General features: G+C 39.2%; 1 protein-coding gene across 1 annotated transcript in view; it reads right to left on the bottom strand.

The window, feature by feature from the left end:
* AKR1D1 (aldo-keto reductase family 1 member D1) overlaps positions 1–22284 on the bottom strand; it is a 43794-nt gene extending 21510 nt beyond the window's left edge. The window contains exons 1-4 of the mRNA XM_036079763.2: positions 22127–22284; positions 9704–9871; positions 6009–6125; positions 116–193 (exon numbers count right to left, since the gene is read on the bottom strand). Of these exons, the coding sequence (XP_035935656.1) occupies positions 116–193; positions 6009–6125; positions 9704–9871; positions 22127–22219 (456 nt within the window). The 5' untranslated portion in view covers positions 22220–22284. The remainder of the gene's footprint in view (positions 1–115; positions 194–6008; positions 6126–9703; positions 9872–22126) is intronic.
* Positions 22285–24099: the final 1815 nt, after the last annotated feature.

Here is a 24099-nt window from a genome sequence, read left to right as displayed (position 1 = left end):
TACCTGTTTCGAAATACCTTTCCATTAGGAGTAAAGGCCGCATCTTTCCATAAACTGAACAGGAAAAACAGTTTAAAAATACAGTCTTCAAGAAAAGAGGCCCATTTAAACTTACCTCCCAAGTGGCACACAGATTTGACTTGTGATATAACCATTTGCCATTCTCATCTTTAGGATAGATTTCATCTCCAGGCTACAAAAGAAAATGAACATAACTTATTTTATTTATATCTGGGAATTAAAATTATGGAATTTGAGTTGTCATTATGCCATATACCCTGGCCCTGGGAAAGCAATTCAATTTTAATTATTTATATATTTACATATAATAAATATGACACATTAATCTCATTATCTCATCCTGGCATTCATTTTCCTTTATTTATTGACAGATTATTATTGTTCTTAAACCATGAAGTTCTGTCATAATGAAAGGAATCTGTTCAACAGCCCCCCACCCCGACCCCAGCCATACTTAGACACAAAACTCACAGGTGTCTGTACTTTGCCCTAACTCTGTTTTTCTAGGTCATTTTTGGAAAGTAGACCCCAACTACAAAACATATTCTTCTCTAGCCTGACCACAACCCACATCCTGGAAGAGCCCTGGACAGAGCCCCTTGAAAAACCTGCCATCTCTTGTTCTACCTGGCCAAGAGTCGACCCCCTCCCCACCCTCCCACCCCCACCCATGGGTACAGCTATAACCCTCTCACATCCTTCAAAACCCCTTAAAAGGCCCAGCCTAACAGAAACTCGGGGCTGACACTTCTCTGGATATCTGGCCCCTCTCCTCCATTGGAGATTGAATAAACACTGTCCTGTTTATTGCTCTACTCTTTGCACAATTCTTTGCCACCCTCATCACCAGCCACTCTAACAATAACAAAATCACTCATAAATAAACAGTAGAAGTTGAGAATTAGGACTTTTAGGTTCAGTGTTTTGACCTAACCCTAACCCTTGCCAAAGTTGAGAACAGCAAATTTCTTACTCTGATAAGAAACCAAAGATCATCATTAAGGGTGAGAGGAAGTTCTCCAGCTAAGAAAAGTGTAGCTAATGAATGGAACACTTCCTAAGTATAAGGGAAAACTCAGCACATTACTTCTTAGTTCTGACTAATCTGCTCTGTGGTTCTCTTCTTTCCCTTTCCAGCCCTCCAGGAGTTTAGCATCTGTTTTTCTACTTCACAAATTGTTTCAGTATCAAACCTAGTTTTTGGGTGATCCTTTTCCAACTAAGACTGACCATTGGTTTTCAGATTTTTCCTTTCTCACTATATCTAAAAATGGGACCCATCTGTTACGGGCTTGGAGATGGCGGGATAGAGAGAAATAAAGATGATTTCTAGGCTCCTTGGTTGGCTGGTGGTGATCATTCCCTGAGTTTAGGCTAGCCATCAAGAGTTTTGTTTTGAATATTTTGAGACTGAAATGGCAATTAGACATTCACTGGGTATGTGAGGAGGCAATTAACAGAGAAGTCTGAGAGAGGCTCAGAGAGCTTGACTGCAGACAAATTTGGGAGTCCTCAGCATATAAAGTGGTATTCAATCCATGCAACTGATCACATTTAGAGAAGGTGCGGCCCAGTAAGACAATATTGAGGATAGAGTACTGGGCATTATGACATTTGGAGGTTGACAGGGAAGAAGCTGTCAAAGATCTTGAGAGGGTGATATCATAGAACCATGAGCTGAAAATGTTTAAAGAAAAAGGTAGTAGTCACCTGTATTGAAAGAGATCAAATAATATGGGGACAAAGTGTCTTTTAGATTTGGATGACAGGATGGAAGTCTGTAGGCCTTGATAATAGGAATTCTTTGTTGAAAATTAAGCAACTGGACAAAATCACTTATACTCTTAAAAATTTAAAAAATTTTTCCTTCTGTCATCTCACTTGAATGAAACTTCTTCCTGGTGATAATATTTTCTCCATTGTCCTTTTTAGTGCAAACAATTTCTTCTCAATTCCTCCTATCTCACTGAGAATAGGAAAAGGGCTCCTTTCTCCTCAATGCCCCATAATCATTCATGTTAATTACCCTTTCTATCTCTGATTTCTAAGCTCTTTGACCTTCTCAACACTTATGACCCACATTTTCACTCCAGTCTTTCTCTATATTTCTTACCTTTTGTATTTCCTAGTTTTACTTCTGTTCTGAAGTGCCTTTATGCCTCCATTATGAACTCTGTTAAATAATTTTTACTTCTCCAGATTTTAATTAAGTCCTTATCAAGTCTGCACCCATGTTAAATATTTCTATGATGCCTCCCTTAAGCTTCTGCTGTGTCTACTTTACTAATCCATTCATTCTGATAAACCCATTGTCTTTGTCCTCTATTCCTGCTCCTTACTGTAATACCTTGCTAGAAAAATAATCCAACCCTCTAGAAACCCATGCTATTGACTCTCATTCCTGCTCAGCAGTAACTTCATTCATCTTTTAAAAATGTCTTATTGTGGGGCGCTTGGGTGGTGGAGTCGGTCAAATGTCAGACTCTTGGTTTCAGCTCAGGTCATGATCACAGGGTCCTGGGATGGAGCCCCGAGTCCAGTTCCACATGGAGTCTGCTTGAGATTCTCTCTCCTTCTCCCTCTGTTCCCCCCCACAACTCATGCTCTCTGTCTCTCTCAAATAAATAAATCTTTTAAAAAATTCCTTAAATATGTTTTATTGTGATTTTTTGTATTTTGTTGTTCTAAAATTGTGTCTGCTTGTTAACTTGACATTTAAAAAAATATTTCAGTGCTAAAATATTTTAGCAAGAAAGATTTCTTGTTAAAAAAAATCATGAGATTCAAAAAGCATGTGATATTTTGGCTTCAAAGATTGATTTCTCAATTATAGGAATTATAGGTTCATGTGTGAAGTAATGTCATTAGAGTGTGTCATTTCTCACCGTTAAAAGTTTTACTGTCTCTCTGCATCCTTGAGCCTTGATTCCACCCAAGAATAGGAGTGGAAATTCTCTGTTTACCTTTCCCAAAAAGATTTTACAAATCATTGGTCAGTCACAGAGAAGTAAATTTCATTTTCTCACTTTTAGATATAGGCTCTTTCCAAATCTTTAAGACTTAGCTTAGAAATCTACCATTGGAACACGAGTGAAGTTAGTTGTGTGAGGATGAGGGCTGAGGTTATAACTCCCAAGAACCTGAAATATAAAAAATCACTATAGTTTACAGGGTATTGGGATTGCTAGGTTTGGGAGGACAAGTATGGGGGTTGGCATCTGGGAACCCACCATCTGGTCCCATTCTAATGGAATTTAAATCTGAGTGAGTTACTTCCTTGTTTGGGTCCTCAACTTTCTCTTCTGTGAAATTAGGTTATTGGGATATCTTATTACTAAGGTTCCCTTCCACCTAAACATTTCAGAATATTATCTTTCATTTATTATCTATAAAATGTTAGACTGTGCCAGTAATGTCACATATGTAATTTTATGAGTCCTCACAACAAGGTAGTTGCTATTGTCTCCATTTTACTGATCATGAAATTGAAGTCCAGAAAGAACCAAAAAAAAAAAAAAAAAGAAAAAGAAAAGAAAAGAAAGATCAAAGTGACTATTGCTAGTAAGCAATAAAGCTGAAAGTCAGTTCCTCTTCTGTGTGACTCCAAAGCCCATACAGACTTTTTCCACTGCACCATGTTTAGGTGATATGGAAAGAGATCAGGTAATAACCTGACCAGGTCATCTGGCTTGTATGTGACACAGCTGGGACTCAAACTAGGCAGCTTGCCTCTGGAGCCCATGCTCCTTACCACTATGCTTAGTGGCCTCTAATCAATTACAGTAGAAATCTGTTATTTTGTTTTCTATCATACCTATGCTGTCTCCTCTGGAGGAGCTCTTTCCATGTTGTTTGGGTGGGCTGACCCAGCTCTTATTCTTGGTCATAGATGTCAGTCAGTCACCCATTTGGCCCTGAGCAAAGATTAGTTGGGAATAGGTACAAGACCAAAGGAAGGCTAGTCAGTATTTCTCCAGAGGTTTAATACATGGTCTCTCTTTGAATTCTCATGTTGTGTTGACAGTGTAGGCTTGGCATGTCAATGGCCATTTTGCCATCATATAGAGAAGGATTTTTGAGAAGGAAGCCAACCAAAACAGAGATAAAGGGCCAGTTTCATTGTTTGACCTTCTGGATCCAGCTGTGCCTGAATTAGATAGCCCTTGGAATTCTTAACTCCCTTTCTAGTTAACAACAATTTGAGTTGGATTTCTGCCATTTATAACAAGTTCTGACTAATACAAAGATGTTGGGGTATGGCGAGTAATGGGTCAAAAATGGGAAATTGGTTAGGTCAATATGGGATTGTGGACAGTGAGAAGTATCCTGCCTCCAGCTGAGAATTGGCAATCCTTGGTCTGCAATAGCATAGAATAGAATAGCATAGAATTTTTGCTTTGTTCTGTCTTGAGACTCAGACAAATGGGCCTACTAATGTTGGAGCTTTAGGGGACTTAGTAGAAAACCACCGGGTATTAGAATTTGTTGGCCATTTTTGCAGTCATCAGGTAGGTCTTGAAGAAAGATGTGTTTGTTGCTACTGCGCTTGTAAGATGAGAGATAAGATGCTATTTTGCTAAAATGGGTACTCTGTACTTTTGGATGTCATCCAAGATGACAGAAGTTCAGATCTAAGCCTTCTGGAGATAGAAAAGTTAGTGATAGCCAAGGCAAGAAGGTAAAAATCCTAGAAGGAAGTAATATTGGACTTTGGGAGAATTCTGGTTGTGTCTGAAGACAAGATCTCAGACCACAGATGCCCTACTGGACAAAGGTGCACCATCCAATGAGATGCAGACTGGGTACAAGGAACACATTAGCTGTGCCTGCCTGTTTTATATTATTTCAAGTCAGATGGAGGTCAGTAAGCTGAAGATGGAGCAGATGAGTAAAACAAGGAAGTTCTTTACTAAGAGACAGAAACCATAGGCCACAGGTTAGATATAGGAAATGTGACCCTATTAGATTTCTAGTTTTAATTACTCATTCATGGACCTGACTGAACGTGAATTTACCGAAAGCCTATTACATTTTAAGGGATATTGCCTTATCCATGAAATCTCAATCTGACCATAAAAGCCTATGATTACCAAGGCCATTGTGAAGCCCCCAAACCTATATCTACATGAAGTAGGAGGCAAAAGGGCAATCTTTCCCAAAGTCCATCTTGGATGTGACCACAGAGGAGAGCCAACAAGGAAAGTGTTTCCAGAGAACAGAACAGGGGAAGCCAGGTTGGCTGCATAAAAGAATTCTGGCCACTGTATAATGGCAGAGTCTTTGTTCTTCATGACTAGCAGCGGGATCTGATTTACCTTGTGGACAAGTGGCCAATTTTATTTTTCAGTCTCTCCTACCCTCAATGAAATTTTAAAACAGTGACTGTTCTCTAGCAGCGTATATACAGGTGTGTTCTGGGTGGTTAAATGAACAAGTCCACAGACTGAGAAAGTTCAAAGAAGGAGTGAATTTGAACTAGAGGAATAGATATCACATAGATGCCCTGATCTTGGATCTGGCTCCAAAAACCCGACTATTCTTTGGGTTATTTCTTTTTGGAGGAGGTGGAGGGTGAGTAAGTTTTCAGTTGGTATATATTATGTTGCATTATGTTCTGCAGGGACATTTTCATGACTGTGTGAACAGGAAGAAGGGTTTGTCTGAATGCCAGGTAACTAAAATGTAGAGTACAGGTAGGGAACTACATGGCGGTTTGATGGAGAGACAACTATAGTTGTAAAGACCAGACATAATAGCAGGTGCATTGGATTATGAATCAAGAAGCTAGGGTTCCAGGCCTGAGTCTGTTACACATAATCTTTATAGACATTTGTTGGGGTTGGTCAGTACTATCTGATTTATAGCAACAAAACACCTTAACACTCTATGGTGATAAGTAATAAACTAGCTTCATAGCTTCACATGCACAGCTACAGGCTCATGGTTGACAAAGAGCAGAGACCTAACCTTTAGGCATCTGAACTTACCTTGAAAGCCATGGGTATTTCAATGATGTAAAGATCCACATAATCTAGCTGAAGGGTATTAAGTGTCTTCTCCAGGGTTGGACGGACCATCTCTGGGTCATGCCTTGTAGCCCACAGCTGAAAGAATAAAAAGGTGATAGTTAACTAACATCTACACTTTTTTTTTTTTTATAATAATGAAGCCCTTTATTCTTAACAAAGCACTCATATACATTATTCACTCATTTCATTTTACAAAAATATCTTTATGCTGCAGTGTCATCTGGGTATAGGATGAGCTCATATAACTCTTGACACCTGGAGTATACTTTATCCAAAAATAGTACCAGAGACTTGCAGATCCACTTGAAGCACAGAGTACCTAGGTCGGTGACAAAGTCTTGCCCTGCTCCCTGATAACTTCTGAACTGACCCTCAGCACTTTCACTTCTCCTCATTGTGTAGATAGGGAACATGTATCTGACTAGCTGGTTGGGCTTAGTGCTTTATTTTCATGACACTCTGATAAAAGATGTGCTTTAGTGGAACAAGAAATATGGTTGTGGGAGTGAATTCACTGGATCCTTCACCTTGTGACAGGGGGTGCAGAAGTTGGTGAAACTTTAAATTATTGCAAATGTTTAGATTTTCTGTTCCTTTGTTCTCATTTGGTCCTACTCAGACCCCAGGGAAATTCTGTCAGTTTTTACTAAGAAATTACTGGCTATCTGGCTAAACTGGTAATGTCACCAAAATAGTGGTGTGGAAGACACAGTCTGGTCCTCTCCAATAAAGGTCAATAATTTGACAGCTATCCACAGATGAAAATGGGGAGATGGTCAAACAGTACAAACTTTCAGTGATAAGATGAATAAATTCTGGGGATCTAATATAAAACATGGTGATTATAGTTAACACTACTATATCATATATTTGAAAGTTGCTAAGAGAATAGATCTTAAATGTCCTCACCACAAAAAGGAAATGGTAATTATGTGATATGATGGAGGTGTTAGCTAACACTATGGTGGTGATCATTTTGCAATCCATAAGTGTATCAAATCAACATGGTGCACACCTTAAGTTTACAAAATGTTATATGTCAATTATACCTCAATGAAGCTGGAAAAAATAAAATAAACTTGGCTTAACAAAAAAAAAAAACAGAAAGAAAATGAAATTACTCAATCTGTAAAGTGTTAGGTAATGAAAAATTAAGGCTTAGGTTGTCGGACTAGAGCATGTGTACCCTCAAGGTCTCTAAAGCATAGGGTACTGAGGGATCCTCAGAACTTTGGGATAAGTTAATACATCTTCTTGGAGCATCAAATTTGTTCAAAGTGTTTTTGGGGAAAAAGTTTACATTTCTGTACCCTTTTTGTCACAAGGGCAAGCAAAATTGGTAAAATTTGATTTTTCTCTATGTTGGACAATAATTTTTTTTCTTGCCTTAAATTCAAAAAGAATAGACAACAATGTGGAAAGAGTGTGGAAAAATGTGTTTTTGTCATTACTGTGGGACCCTTTGGTGTGTTATTGCTGCCATCCCATCTAGCTGAAAATTCTGTTTTATACATTTTAATTTATTTTTATTCAACAAACACATATAGTCCTGGCTCTGTGCCAGGTACTATGTTTAAGTGCTTTGTAAATGTTAACTCATAGCAACTTTATGAAATAGATGACTTAATTTGGTTCCATTTTTCCAATATGATAGATATTGCAACAGTGTTAACTGTTTACCAGGGGAGATAAGAAAAGTTTTTTGGTTTGTTTTTCTTCGTGGTAACTTAAAAACCCAATTTTTACATTGAAACAAAATGAAACAAATGAGAATATATTATGGGGGGGAAATGTAAAAGTCTGAAAAAATTTTAGGATAAGACATAAATCTTTAAAAATATTTCTCGCTTCAGGCAGGCTGCTTTGGCCTACGTTCTCAGGATCTGAGTTCAAGATTATTCTTCACCAGAAACATTTTGGGAGCACCAGGTTAAGGTTTGGTGTTTACTCTAAGGAGAGACTGTAATAATAAAATCTTAAGGAATAAAAATTGTAAAGCTATAATAAAGTAAAAATCTTCAGGCTGATATTTTGGGGTAGTGGTTATATGTGGCCCCTTGGAATCATAATCCATAAGTGGCTGGAGACCTGGGGAACCACAAACTCCTAGGGAGCTTGGCAAGGAGCCTGAGTGGGGAGCTGGGAGGAGGGGGGTGCCTGGGGGAGTGAATGAAGTCAGAAACAGTATCTTGGTCTCTTTTAGAACACTCAGGAGAATTGTATTACACGTTCTCCAAAGTTGTACAGCTTTATTTCTGCAAAGCTGTCTGTAAATATGCATCCTGTATTTCCACTGGCTTGCATTTTAATCATGATGCTTTATCTTTCTGATTGCTCTTTAGTGGATAGTGATTTCTAATGTTGGAAATTTCATATGCTCAAAAGTAGAGATATAAACAAAATGTCATATATCCACACAATAGAGTATTATTTGGCCATAAAAAAAGAAATGAAATTCTCATATATGCTATAACATTAATGAACCAAGAAAATGTTATACTAAGTGAAAGGAGCTAGATACAAAAGGCCACATGTCATATGATTCGATTTTTCTGAAATGTCCAAAATAAAAAACTATAAAGACAGAAAGCAGATCAGTAGTTGCCAGTGATGGGGGTGGGGGGAGAGAAGGAAAAATGGGAAAAATTGGAGTGATGGAAATATTCTGGAATTAGGTAGTAGTGATGGTTGTGCCACTTTGTGGATACATGAAAAGCCACTGATTTAAACTGATGAATTTTATGGTATGTGAACTGCAGCTCAATAAAAAAATTAGCGATCTGTGGACAAATAGGCATAGAAAAAAAAAAGAAGGCTGCCCTTTTAAAGAAAGCGTTGGCAAATGCTTATGTAATATGAACCACCTCCATCCACCCTCTCTTGCCTCTACTCCCCAATTTTTCTGCTTTGTAGATTTGGCTCTTCCCATATTGTCTTTTTTTTTTTTTAATTTTTTTATTGTTATGTTAATCCCCATACATTACATCATTAGTTTTAGATATAGTGTTCCATGATTCATTGTTTGTGCATAACACCCAGTGCTCCATGCAGAACGTGCCCTCCTCAATACCCATCACCAGGCTAACCCATCCTCCCACCCCCCTCCCCTCTAGAACCCTCAGTTTGTTTTTCAGAGTCCATCGTCTCTCATGGTTCTTCTCCCCCTCCGATTTCCCCCCCTTCATTCTTCCCCTCCTGCTACATTCTTCTTCTTCTTTTTTTCTTTCTTAACATATATTGCATTATTTGTTTCAGAGGTACAGATCTGAGATTCAACAGTCTTGCACAATTCACAGCGCTTACCAGATCACATACCCTCCCCAGTGTCCATCACCCAGTCACCCCATCCCTCCCACCCCACCCCCCACTCCAGCAACCCTCAGTTTGTTTCCTGAGATTAAGAATTCCTCATATCAGTGAGGTCATATGAACTTCCCATATTGTCTTAAATCAATGCCCATGTATGAAGAAGGAGCTTTGCCCTAACTTTCAACAGGCTAATTAATCAGTCCCTGAATTCTGGGCAAGAATGAGGAATTTGGGAGTTGAGAACTCGCTTGGTGAGAACTCTTGGTGAGCCCAACATTCTTTAACAAAGTGATATAAGATCCATTATTAATATAAGGAGTTGGAGGGTGAAGGGATGATCTTACCTTTCCACAGTAGAAAATATCCTCCCTCCGCACCTTTCCTTCTGCTATCTTCTCCCTGATGGCCTCCCCCACTTCGTGCTCATTCTGGTAGATGTAGGCCCCGTCAATGTGCCGGTACCCTGAATCAATGGCGATCTTCACTGACTTCGCACAGGTCCCCTTAGGGGTCTGAAATGGCAAAGGGGTTGTTGTAGGGAAGAGAAGAAGTGGATCTTTCCTTAATCATTCTTTTATTTTTATGTTTTTAATTTTTTAAAAGATTTTATTTATTTATTTGACAGAGAGAGACACAGCGAGAGAGGGAACACAAGCAGGGGGAGTGGGAGAGGGAGAAGCAGGCTTCCCGCGGAGCAGGGAGCCCGATGTGGGGCTTGATCCTAGGACCCTGGGATCATGACCTGAGCTGAAGGCAGATGCTTAACCAACTGAGCCACCCAGGCACCCCTCCTTTACTTTTTTTTTTTTTAAAGATTTTATTTATTTATTTGAGAGAGAGAGAACAAGAGAGAGAGAGCACATGAGAGGGGGGAGGGTCAGAGGGAGAAGCAGACTCCCTGCTGAGCAGGGAGCCCGGTGCGGGACTCGATCCTGGGACCCCAGGATCATGACCTGAGCTGAAGGCAGTCGTTTAAGCAACTGAGCCACCCAGGCGCCCCCAGGCACCCCTCCTTTAATCATTATTCATCAGGATACTCTGCACATAGACATTGTTTTGCAACAAAAATGACAAATTCCCAATTACATGCTGTTGTGATTGGAAGATGATGTCTGAAGGCTGAGGACACTGACCTCACAGAGAGTTTCCTTCACACCCTCAGTGGGGGACTCCTTGCATACCAAGTCTGCCCTAGCTTTGTGGCCTCAGAAACATAACTTGATCAGTTTTACCAGTGACAAGAGATTTCATAACAGCTATGTTATAGGAAGGCACAAGTTCATTGAAGAAGACTCCATTATAAATCAAAGTTTTGGAAAAACAGAGATACATCCACAGAATGGAATATCATTCAGTAATAAAAAGATGTAAAAACTGTAACTTTTTTGTTATGTAAATGTAAATGTAAAAAATACATGAAGTACTGCTATAGCCACATGGGTGAATATCAAGACAATTATACTAAGTGAAAAAAGCCAGATGAAAAATATATTATGATTCCATTTATATAAAATGCCAGAAAATGGAAACTAATGTATAGTCCAGATGCAGGTCAGTGATTACCTGGGGTGGGGGACAGAACGGGCATGGAGGCAGGGATTACGAAAGAACACAAGGAAACTTCTGCAGTGATGGATATGTTCACCATCTTGATTATAGTGATGGCTTCATGGGTGTACATATGAGTCAAACTCAACCAAAATGAATACTTTAAATATGTACAGTTTATTGTATGTCAACTATTCCTCAATAAATTGGGAAAGAAGAGTGTTGGGGGGGCGTGTTAGATTTTCAAGATATATTTTTATCAAATTTGTTAGCCAAATCTTTGTTTTATTAACTTACCTGAAGCATAAGAATAACATCTCCCCTGGACATTGACAGAACCAAAAGACCTGACAAACTCTTGACACTGGAAGTATAAGTTATCCATTCTTCAGATTGCACATAAATTGCTGCTCTTTAGTTATGATGACATTTTAAATACACATGAGTGTGTCTCACACTTGATGGATATTTCCATCAAGACAAGCATCTAGTCTCGCTGAATAAAATGTGCAAATTATCTTTTAGGTTGTGTGTGGAGGAGAGGATTAATCTTATTTGTAGATTTTAATTGACCTCATATTCAGATGGTGACCATTCTGATCTTGTTCACAAATGTTGAGAACTACTTGTGCTTGCTTCTATATCTTCGGTGTTCTAACCAAATGCTTGACAAATCTCAACAGACCTGTGAATTCTGGCCCATAGAAATTGATTTATTGAGAATGAGTGAGACAAGAAATCTCTTGCATTTCTAGTGACTTTATAGTCCAGGGCTGGAAATAAAAAGCACTAGAAGCATAAATTATATTTTCTTTCCCTACTTCAGTTGAAAGTCATCACTATTGAGAAGAGGATATGAAAAATGAACAAATTGGCTACACAGATGTTATTAGAAAATAGGATTCATAGTCACAAATATCAAATAGCTAGGAAAAGAGACACACATTCCAGGAATGTCAGAAATACCTCTTTGGTTTCTTAATTGACAACATGATTAATAGAGCTTGAATAGAAATTGAGGCCAAAAAGCCCCACAAAACACCCTGTAAAATGAGATGTTACGGACAACAGCAAGTGTGACAACAAAGGTATACTGGAAGAGGAGGCTTGGGGTAGAATCCAGAAATTTAAGGGAAAAAAATAAAAATACTACTTCCATTATCAGGTATATACATAGTATTAATGAAAAAAATAAAGCTTCATATGAAATGGTAAAACATAACCTCAGAAATAGCACTGAGATTTTGTGAATCTGGAATTGATAAATGTAAGTATAGAACTCAAATAGGTTTAATACAAGGGGAAAACCCCAAAACAATGCATATTAAAGTATATACTTATATTTTCAAAGATCAACCCAAGACAAGAGACACAGAGGAGAGCATTTAGGATAAAGAAGATGAGAAAGACAAACACTAAATTAGGAGTGTGGTACTGACCCTTAGCCTGAAGTAACATATGAATGATGCTTTATTTCATAAAGACATGGCACAGAAGCAAGTTATAGTAGTGAGTCTTCTATTATTCAGCTACCATTAAAGAGCCTTTTCTAAAAGCTGAATATCTGATACAGTCTTTGCTTGCTAAAAATATTTTCCCTCAGATGGCAGAAGCAGCAATGAGGTGAATTACTATTTTGGACTTAATTCTAATCAATATGGAGGAACTAGCTGGAAATGTGGATGTGAGAAAAATACTTCTTTATAATTCTTAAATGTAGCATAAGAGAACTGTATGTACATTCTGACAGATTCTTTAAGAAAATTCACTTTAAGGAAAACTCAGAAAGATAAAAAAAATACCATATTTGGAGACTTAAATAAATGATATGATAGTAGAATCTTAAATGCAAAATTTTGACTCCACCATTAGGGATGATATCAGTGAAATAAAGAATTTTGTTTCCAAAAATAGTCAACAGCACCCTTCCTCTACTTAAGAAAGGGGAGAGTCCTATGAGGATGTGGTGCCATCTTCCAGGATGTAACACATACCCTAGGTCAACATCCATTATATGGTGTTGTGTCCCCAATAAGTCAAATACACAAGTCTGAAAACGCAGTAGGAGTGGTTCAGCTTAGCGTTACTCCCTTTGACTCACTTAGAAAATGAGTACTTCTCATCCCTGAATTTGAGGCTCTGTGGATCCTGGTTCCTAGCCTTAGTTCCCAGGGGAACCCAGACTCCTTATTTCAAGAGTTCAGTATTTGAAGAAAGATGTTGCCATACTGTCAGGGGTAAGTGACTTTATCCCAGGAGGAGATAGGGTTCCTTCACTGTTACATGATGAGCCAGGGAGGAAAACATTGGGCACCTAGGCCATCCAATGATATACCCCTTCCCACTTTTGCTGGTTAATGGATAAGAGTAGCAGCCATGATCTGAGAAGGATAAGTGGACCAGAGACTCAGACAACTTGAGAGATGAGGATCTAGGTTATAATATTTCATAAGCCACCTAGATCAGAAGAGATGTTGGTTAAGGGTGAAAGAAATCTAGAATGGGTAGTCCAGGAGGGAGATAAGTTGCAACTTGAATATAGCTTTAGTGGCAGGAGCCATTTCATCCTGTTAACCTACCCCTTTAAAAACTTTACCAGGAGAGAGACCAAACAAAATTCTGGAAGAGTTTTCCCAGGGGTGAACTTAGAATACAAAGCCAGTAGGTTCAGTTGGCACCAGGGGTAAACTGTAGTGGCTGTCATGATGTACCACAGGATAGAGGCACTCATTTGCTCAGCTGCCACCAGTATTGGCTGCTGGTTACTCACATCTGATCCCCTCTATGAATGATACAGGGCATAACAGCCTGGCTCCCTCACCTCAACTCAGCACAACTCTGTAGCACCATTCCAGAGCTCCCCGTGGGACTAATGAGCACCTGGATCACAGTGCAATTCTCCACACTGAACAAACCTACTTTTCTTACTTCCCTAAAGGTCTGATTCCTGGGAGTACTCCCCACTAAGCCTCCTGCATGCAAATCTTGTTCTCAGAGGCTGTTCTCCAGAGTGGCCAACCTAAGACACCAGGGTAAAGAAGGATTTCTTAAGCTACAGAAGTACTAATCTAATGATACATTAAGAGTGATAAACGTGACCACGTTAAAATCAAGAAACTCCATTCATCAAGACACCATTAAAAGTGTAAAAAGACAAATAGGAGGAGATATTTTCACATAGATATAACTGACAAAGGACTCATCCCAGATCTTTTACAAATCCACTATCGATAAGAGAAATCCAATAAAGAAAAATGCACAGATGGCATAGTCACTTCGCAAAAGATATCAAAATGTTTAATAAAAATATGAAAAACTGGCCAATTTTATCTAGAGTAAAGGAAATGGAAATTTAACCACAATAAGAGATTATTCCACACTTACTAGAACTGCATAAATTAAAAAGACACCAAGTGTTGGTGAGAATGTGGAGCAGGGGTACTCTCATACATTGTTGGAAGGAGTGCAAATTATATGAATACCTTGGAAATTATTTATATGGACATCATGTCCTAAAATTGAAGATACTGTACTGGATGGGAGAACAGTCCCACTCCTATGTGTATATCTTAGAGAAACTCATACATATGTACAATAAGACCTATGTAGGACTTTGAGCAATAGTGTCTGCAAAGTCCCAAACTAGAAGCAATTCAAATGCCCATCAACAGTAAAATGGTTACCGGCATGTTCTTATAATTAAGCAATCACAGAGTAATAAAAATGGTCAAAGACCATGATTAATAACATGGGTGAATTTTACAACATTATATTTAGAAAAAGAAGCAGAAAAAATGCATCCAGTGTTTCTATTCATATAAAGTTCAATAATTGTATAGAAATGTATGTTAGAGTTGTATAACTCTTAGAAAAGAGCAAGAAAATCATCACCATAAAGTTAGAAGAGCAATCCCCTCTTGAGGGAGGAAGGCTTTCAGGTTGAGAAAGGCACACACAGAGTTTCTGGGGTTTGGTATGTTCTAGTTTTGGATCTTATAGCTAACAGATGTTCACTATAAAAGTATTTGTCCCTCCTTAAGTCCCTTGTCTTCCAAAATTTTAACTGTTAAAAAAAGAAAAGGAGGTAGATCAAAAATAAGAGGTAAGTGACTCAATAAGTTTCAAAGCCTTAGATTTGAAGAACTTGGGACTAAAGCCTCATTTTTGGCCTTGGATCGACCATCTGCTCTCCTTAGCCTAGATCCAATTGGTTGCCAGCTTTGTAGAGCTTCCCTCAATGATGTGTGGTCTTCAGCCAAGTTACTTCCTTCCTAGGCTTCAGCCAAATTAGTTTCCTCACAGCTATCAACCGCATTCAAGTCTTTGTTCTTTTTTGCCTGATTTATTTGTAGAAGCCTTCTCACCTGATCTATATGTGTTGTCTCTTCTCATTTTAATTCATTGTAATTTGGGCAGGTTAATATTTTTGAAAATAAACCTATGTTTTACTCCCTGGTATTTTTTTTTACCCCCAACTGCCCTCCCTCCCCACACCATTTTTTTGCAGGTTGATGTGCAGCACTAATTGCTTCTGGAGAGGAATGGGGTATATACATATATATATATATATTGCACCCCATATATATATGGAAGGGGTGCAATATATATATATGTATTTATATATGGTATATATATATATGCTATATATATATATACAATGGTATGCATATATACACCATATTCCATATATATATGGAAGGAGTGCTATATATATATATGTGTGTGTGTATATATATATATATATATATATATATAAAACAAAATGCAGAGGTCATTTCTTTGTGTTTGATTTTTGAAAGCCAAGGCTTCTGTGGCAGGTGTGTGAGGGTGAGGGGATCACAGGTACTGGAAAGAACTCAGGATATATACTATACTAATAGTAAAAATAAACACCAACTGAATTCTTGACCTTCAGAATATTAGCCCACAGAGCATTTTACAAAACTATAAATGAGTTGCTATTACTGGAAATTAATAATTACTTATAATATTTTCTGAAAACTGTTAGAAAATCAGGCCATGCTGGACTCTGGCTTATGCATACAATCGGCTGTAATGGAGAAAGTTGCTATCCTTGGACTGGTCAGTGGGATCTCTGGTTCTGCTTATTCTTGCACTCATGCCTGCTATCAGAATGGGAAAGCAGGACAAAATGGAGAAATAGACTTAGCTCCCCAGGACACTTAATTGTGCTTCCTGCCTGGTTCCTGGTCTCTTTAAGTAGAGGCTATAGAACCACCATCACCTCTGACAAAGATTTTTTGCCTTTGCCTCATCCAACTTCAGCAAGAATCCTAATAAGTCAGTTTAGCAACAACCCCCCCACCCTCCATATCTGATCCCCCTCCCTGTCTAATCAGGTTCCTCATCTGCCACCATCGCCCAGGCGATGTCTAGTTGGCTAGCAAGAATCCCCCCTTATCCCTGATGTTTCCTCTCAGTAATTTTCCATCCACTGACCTTGGCTATAAATTCCCACTTGCCCATGCTGTATTCAGAGTGGGAGCTCAACCTCTCTGCCCCCCACCCCCTGCAAAATCCCAACGCAGTGGTTCCTAGACCTTTCACAACAGCACTTGCCCGTGAATAAAGTTCCCCTTATCATGCTTTAACAAGGGTCATTGCATTATTCTTTTCCTTTAACCTGCTGTCCCCATTGTGTAATAAACATGCCTGGTATAAAAACAAGGCGAAACAAGGTTCCTTGGGTTGAGAGGAGGAGGGGGATTCGATGGGCATTGAGGAGAAAGCAAGGGATATTTAAAGGATGGCAAAATCCTGAGAAGGAGTCCTAAGCCTGTGCTCTCCATCCCCTTTGAGCTCAGGGGCAGAATGGACTTGATGTTTCAGGCTCCCCCTTGGTACTCATCAAAGGTTTGGACTTCACCTCTCTGTTGCCCCAGATTCAAAGCCTTTGGCTCACTCTCCAGACTGTAAAAACTGCTTGCAGCTACAGAAATCTCAACGAGGACCACCCAGGAAGGAATACTGGATCATTTATGACCCCCAATTTACTTCTTAGACCACTCCTTCCCCATAACTTGATGTTTCTTGATCTACCGCATAACTGGATTTGCTCATTACTACTTTAACTTTGAACCAGTGTCATCTCTCTTAAAGCACTTGAGCTTTTCCTTACATTTTAGTTATATGTGTCTCTTTTTCTGTCCTCCGTCACTCTACTTAAATCCCTTGTTTCTAGACCATTGTTTCAATCCCTGTGTTACCTAGAAAAATGCCCCACATATGGTAGGCACACAATGAATATTTATCAAACTAAATTATCGCCCATTTTCCAAAATATTTACCATTGGTCCTGGATTTGTGTCATTTGCACATTTGGTAACATTTTTGAGTTTTACTTGCAGTTTTTGATAAATATGGGCTATTAACTCCATGGGCTGATGTTCATAAAAAGAGAATTGACTTCTATCAAAACTGAAGAAAAGGAATAAGACCCAAACTGTCACCTGTCAGAAATTCCCAGATGGAGCTGTAGGGAAATCTGTCGGGAAGCTATTATAGACTATTGCACCCCTGTATGAAAACATTCTGGGAAGCTTTCAAAAGGAAAAAAGTCACCTGGATAATTTGCACGTGTTAGTTTTCATTAATTATCATCAGGTGGGGTAATGCACAGAGTGTTTGGTGATACTAAGTCTTGGTTCCATCTCAAATTCCCTGAGTCCATAGGCATAAAACACCTTTATAAGAGATTTGGGCCCACTTAAGAGAAAGAAAAATCTTTGAAAGCCAGGAGAAGCTGGGCTGGGGGCCCTCACACAACTTCATAGTACTGTTCCTCCAAGTTGCTTTCCCAGTTCTTTTTTAAAGATTTTTATTTATTTATTTGACAGAGAGAGACACAGTGAGAGAGGGAACACAAGCAGGGGCAGAGGGAGAGGGAGAAGCAGGCTTCCTGCTGAGCAGGGAGCCCGATGCGGGGCTCGATCCCAGGACCCTGGGATCATGACCTGAGCCGAAGGCAGATGCTTAACGACTGAGCCACCCAGGCGCCCCTGCTTTCCCAGTTCTTGTCTCCACATGCTCTGGTGGAATCTAAACGGGGCAGAGGTCAGAGGAGGTATTATTAGCCTTCCTTACTTTGGCCTTTCATGTCTGCTCCCATCCTTCTCCCCCTGAAGATTTGCCTAGATCTTTCCCTGGCACTCTCCTGCTCTCTAACTTCTGTGTAAAAAGTGAACAGGATCCCAGGACAGATACTGACTGACATGACCACATACACAAAACACAAATGAATTTCAGTTAAAGAGTTACCTCAGCCTGGCATTCACCTTCTACCCCTTGTTGTGGAGTGAAGATTTGAAAATAATCTCAGGCAACCCAAGTAGAGAAGACTAAATTTTGGCATTAGATTTTTGCCTTGATTCTGATTCTGAAGTTAAATCTAATTGAGGACTTTTATTTCATGGTGGCTGACTTGGGCACGGGTAGTTCTAGCCTATGCCTCATCAGTCCTGGGAAGATGATAAAGGAGTTATCAGTTGCATAGCTTGGAATAGAAAGCCATGAATCTGCTTTTTTTTTTTTTTTTTTTTAAAGATTTTATTTATATATTTGAGAGAGAGAGAATGAGAGACAGAGCATGAGAGGGGGCAGGGTCAGAGGGAGAAGCAGACTCCCCGCTGAGCAGGGAGCCCGATGCGGGACTCGATCCCGGGACTCCAGGATCATGACCTGAGCCGAAGGCAGTCGCTTAACCAACTGAGCCACCCAGGTGCCATGAATCTGCTTTATATGAGATACTCCATTCTTCCCACTCCTCATCTCCCTCTGCAGCCCAACAAACCTTCCAGATAAATGTGGTATATTTTTCTTTACATTAGAGTTTCTGATTTGTGAGACATACCCAATAACTCCATTTATTACTTTACAACTGGTAATATTTCTGATCACAAATGTAGTTGGTGTATGCGTGATCTTCATTTCTCATAGTATTCTTCTGTCATATTGTCTAATTGGTGTATGTCTTATCTTCTGAAGTGAATTATAACTCTTTTGGGGAAATAACACATGACTGATTTTGAATGTCTCTAACCTATAGCATTTAATATTACTAGATACATTGCAGGTACTTAATAGTACTTATTATTAGGCACAGCACTTTGAGCCTAACTGAGTTTCAGGATACACACACACACACACACACACACACATTCTACATACTTTCAGGATGTATATTCCTAGGTTCTTTCATAAATAGAAATACACATAGAAAGTCATAGTTAGAAATACACAGTTTCATTGACATTAGATATATTCTCAACAGGCAATAGAGTATAGGGATTAGAACATTGGATTTGGGGGGCATCTGGATGGCTCAGTCAGTTGAGCATCTGCCTTCAGCTCAGGTCATGATGCCAGGGTCCTGGGAGAGAGCCCTGCTTGGGGTTTCCTGCTCCCCTGGGAGGCTGCTTCTCCCTCTCCCTCTGCTTGCCACCCCCCCTGCTTGTGCACTCACTTTCTCTCTGTTAAATGAATAAATAAAATCTTCAAAAAAAAAAAAACAACATTGGATCTGGACCCAAAGTACATTGGTTCAAATCCAAGCTCTGTTCTCTAGCATTATAAGTTTGGGACAATTTTTTATCTCTCTATACTTAAGTTTTATCATCTATAAATGGGGTTAAATGGTATATCTTTCATAATGTCTTGAGGATTAAATTAGAAAATACATGTAATGTGAAGCACTTAAAGGAGTTCCTGGCACATGTTAAGTGTCCCCAAAATGTTAGCTGTTATTATCGTATCTATTTACATCTCCCTAGCCTCTGATGCTCACAAACATAGAGATCCCCTTATTATAAACTAATTAATTTGAAAGCATCAGCTGAATACCCATTACATACTAGATACTATCCTGGAAATACAGAGCTGAACAAGACATTCTCTTTCATAATGAATTTCACAGTCTTGTGGGGCAGATTACAGAGAAACAAGGATTACAATACAGCGTGATAAGAGCTACAGTAGAGTCAAGTAAAAGGGACCATGTGAACATGCAAGAGGGGCAAGTTGTGGTGGCTGGAGGGATGGGATTCTAAGGAGCGGTGTCCTTGGGCTGAGTCTTGAAGGTTGAGCAGAAGTTGGCTAACTGAACAAACCAAGAGAAAGGGTGTTCCAGGTAGAAGGCAGCATGTTCACAAGCATGCAGATGGGAGAGTTGTTCAAGGAACTTAGGCAGTTATGTTTTACACACAGAGGGAAAGGTGGAAGAGTGGTGGTAGATTCTGCTGGACAGATGGGTCTTGACTGAACCTTGAAAGCTCAGTGTGCAAGGTAAGGAATGTGGACCCTACCCTATAATTGATAGAGAGCCATTGAAATAATTAAGCACAGGAGTGACATGATCAGATTTGGGTCCAAGGAAGATCCTGACAGCCCCAGTTTGGATCATTAATTGGAGGGGACAAAATTGGAAGAATAGCTTAACAATAAATTAAGAACCTAAACTAAGGCAGTGACAAAGGAGATAAAGAGGAGGGTGTGAATTGAAAACCCATTTTTGAGATAAATTGAACAGCGATCATTTGGATATAATGTAGACAAGGGGAGATATGAGGAAGAGGGCAGAATGAAGAAATATACTCAGACTTCTGGCTTGGAGGGCTCAGAATGGTAGTGTTATTTACTAGGAGGAGAAGTATTTTGGGGGGTGGGGAAGGGGAAATGGATAGTGTAGTTTTGTCATATTGAGTAAGAGGTGTCTGTGGAAGACAGGGTACATACTGTCTGTCCAACAGAATTATCCAAAGAGCTTGTTAAATGCAGCCTCTGCACCTAAAGATCCAGATTCAGGAGACCAGAGGTGAGGCCTAAGGACCTGTATTTTTTTTTAAAAATTCCCAAGTGGTTCTGATATAGCCAGTCCACAGTTGTATGGGGATATGTAACAAAAAAAAAAAAAAAAAAAAGGAAATAGAGATTTAGGTGTCTCTGCATGGATGTGGTTGGAGCCAAGATTGTGAATGAGGTCATAGACAGACAATGGGCAAAGTAAGAAGAGGAAGGGGCCAATGACTCAGACACTTGTAATTGTTCCAACAGTGATTTTCCTTTGCATTATCAAAAACAAGGGGACTGGGCAGTTGCAGTGGAATGTGGGATTGTGCTATGAGAGTTAACTACTCTTGGCTTATTTTTCTTTTTTCTGCCTTCCATTCTTTATGCTGCCCCAGAGTTATCTTTCAGAAGCACTGATCTCATGATGCTTTTCCTCTGTTTCCAAACTTCACATAATTCCTCCTTTTATACAGAGTGAAGTTCCAACTCCTTGGCATGGTATTCAAGGTCCTTTATGATCTAGTCTCAACCTGCATTTCCAGAGCCAGCTGCTGTTGCCTCCACCACTAATTCCTTGTGCCAGCCACTGTGGGCTTGGCCTTTGCCAGAAAGATCATTTATCTTTGTGCCTCTATACTTCCCCTTTGCCCCAAACGTCCTGCCTCGCTCTCCCCCTCTGCCTTCTAACTCACAGTTAGCTTTCCAAAGGTCATTCCTATGCAATCACACAAATCTGCTAGCATTTCTACACATACCACTGTTTATTCTGGTAATCAGCATTAAATTTGAATTACAATGAGGAAAGCAGAAAGATATTTTTCTTATAAGTAGAAACTGTGTTTAAATGGAAACCCACTCAGTCTTGAAGGTCAAATTTAACTATTCCCTTGTCTGTGTTTTCAGAGAGATGGTTATAGTTCTAGGAGAGCATTTACTCTTAACTTCATTGTTCTACAATTAGCTATTAAAGAGTCTGCTTCCTCTATTTGATTTTTAATCCCTAGATAGCACAGACACTGTTCTCTTCATATTTAAGCTTCTATAGTCTAGTGCTTCATACCTCGGAGGTTTTTACGAAATGTTTGTTAGACTGAACTGGAAATTCTCAAATCTAAGTTTAAAAACCCCACAAGTTGTAAACTCAGTTCATTCTAATAATCCGCATTCAGCTAAATTTCAGCAAAGGAAGAAGAAATGTCCCATCTTCTAATCCAAGATAATTTTAAATTATAAACTGATACAGTTTTAACCTCTGGCTCAGTACTCAGGATGCCAAATAGTAGTCCTTGGAGATTACTCTCATTATTATAAAAAGTAAGTCAATGAAATCCACTCAAAATGAATTAAAGATTATGCTCTAGGAAAGTTTCAAAAACATTAAAATAAAAGAGAAAGAGAGAGAGAGAGAAATTTACCAGTTTAGGTTCTGAGTAGGTCCCAAGACCGATGATAGGAATGCTGTTTCCATCACTTAGAGGAATGCGGTGGTTTGTAGTGCTCAGGTACATCCTGGAGAGAGTCTGGGTTTCCAGTTTTTAGGAGTGATTCTGAATGCCTCTAGAGAAGTCTTTTTGAAAAGATCTAGGGCCCCGTTAATCAAAGAAAGGAGAGCCAGAGGGAGGAGCAGTGGGAGGGAAGAGAGATTAGCAGATGTATTTCTCAACCTGTTTTTTTCCAGGTTGTTTTGAAAAGCCTGAGCTTGTCCTTTGAACTTTATCAGAGGCCTGTAAATAACATAACCCATTGAGAGCTGTTGCTTAGTTCTCTATAAAGGAAAGAGGGAAAACCCAAAAAGAAACAAATCTAGCTGGCTTCTACCAGTTAGGATGCTTTCATTGGCAAGTAACTGGCTGATCTCAAATTCTCTTAAATTATAAAGGACATTTATTGGTTCATATTTCTGAAAGCTTCGACATAAGGGCTAGTTTCAGGTGAGAATACAGCAGTTTCCCAGGACTTGCCTGGGGATTCTGATGCAGCAGAAATGAGAAGAGGTCTGGGATTTTATTACCTTGTTAAGTTTGAGAAATACTGGGTCAGAGGAACAAGCGATGTGGCCTGGAACCAGTTTCTTACCTTCCAGTACATGTCTCTGCCTCCTCGCTCTCTCAGCAGACTGGTTCCACCCTTATTGTTAAAGGATGGTGACCGGTCCTTGGAGTGACATGGTTCCAGATACAAACTCAACAAAAAAGAGATTTTTATTTACTCCACTGCTCACACAGCAACCTAGAAATGGTCTTTTTGGTCTCCACTGCCTTTCTTGCTTCATGGATGCATCACTAAGCCAATCATGATGGTCAAAGCAGAAATATAAGATTGATCACCTGCAGACAACTAGAAGCCATGTCTAAATTTAGAGTTGGGGTTAATCTCATCTGGGCAGAATCTGGAGATTGTTAAGGAAAAGGAAAGCAGTAGTGGGTAGAGAAACAACTAACAAATGTTTATTATAATTTTCCTCCAAAGGATTGTGCTGTGTATAAAATGTGAGTTTTGGACCTGGTGACCTCAAAGAAAACTGTGTTCATGGTGGTGAAAATGTGCGGAAGTTTCCCTATAATTCACTTGCCCTCTCTCTGGGACTGTATTCTTGTTTACACACACATGATCAGCTAGTGGATACAATGATTTAAAGTAGGTTTGGGCAGAGTGGAACATGGGCAACAGTAGTCTTCAACATCGTTTGTAAATCAATCCAACAAATACTTATTGTACACCTTTGTGTGCTAAGATGTTGGCTAGTATATGTTTCTCCATTTTTATTATTATTGAATTTTTTGGTGTTTAGCTCAATGAATTTCTTGGATATTTGGATTCATAATTTTCATTTAATTTGGGAAGTTTGGGAGGCATTATTTCTTCAAACATTCTTTTAGTTTCTTCCTCTGGGACTCCTATTATGTAGATGTTGGTGCTTGACAGTGTCACATAGGTGTCTTAAGTTTGGTTTATTTACTTTTTCATTCTTTTCTCTTTTTTTTTCTTAAACTGGATGATCTCAATGGATCTATCTTCAAGTTCCCTAATTCTCCTGTGGGCTTGAATCTACAGTTAAACCCCCCAGTTAGTTTTCATTTCAATTATTGTACTTCTCCAGGATTTCTGTTTCATTCATTTTTATAATTTCTGTCTCTTTACTGATGTTCTGTATCTGGTGAGATGGTGTTTTCCTGGTTCCTTTAGTTCTTTCCCTGTGACTTCCTTTAGCTCTTTGAGCATATTTAAGGGAGTTGATTTCATGTCTTTGTCTAGTAAGTCCAATGCCCCAGCATCCTCATGGACACTTGTAATTTCCTTTTTTCCCCTGTGAATGAGCCACATTTTCTTGTTCCTTTGCATGCTATGTAATTTTTTGGTTGAAAACTGGAGATTTTGAATATTACAG

Source organism: Halichoerus grypus, chromosome 12 (assembly GCF_964656455.1).
Source record: "Halichoerus grypus chromosome 12, mHalGry1.hap1.1, whole genome shotgun sequence".
NCBI lineage: Eukaryota > Metazoa > Chordata > Mammalia > Carnivora > Phocidae > Halichoerus > Halichoerus grypus.
The sequence above is the reverse complement of the archived record's forward strand: the minus strand, read 5'-3'. Positions and strand labels throughout refer to the sequence as shown.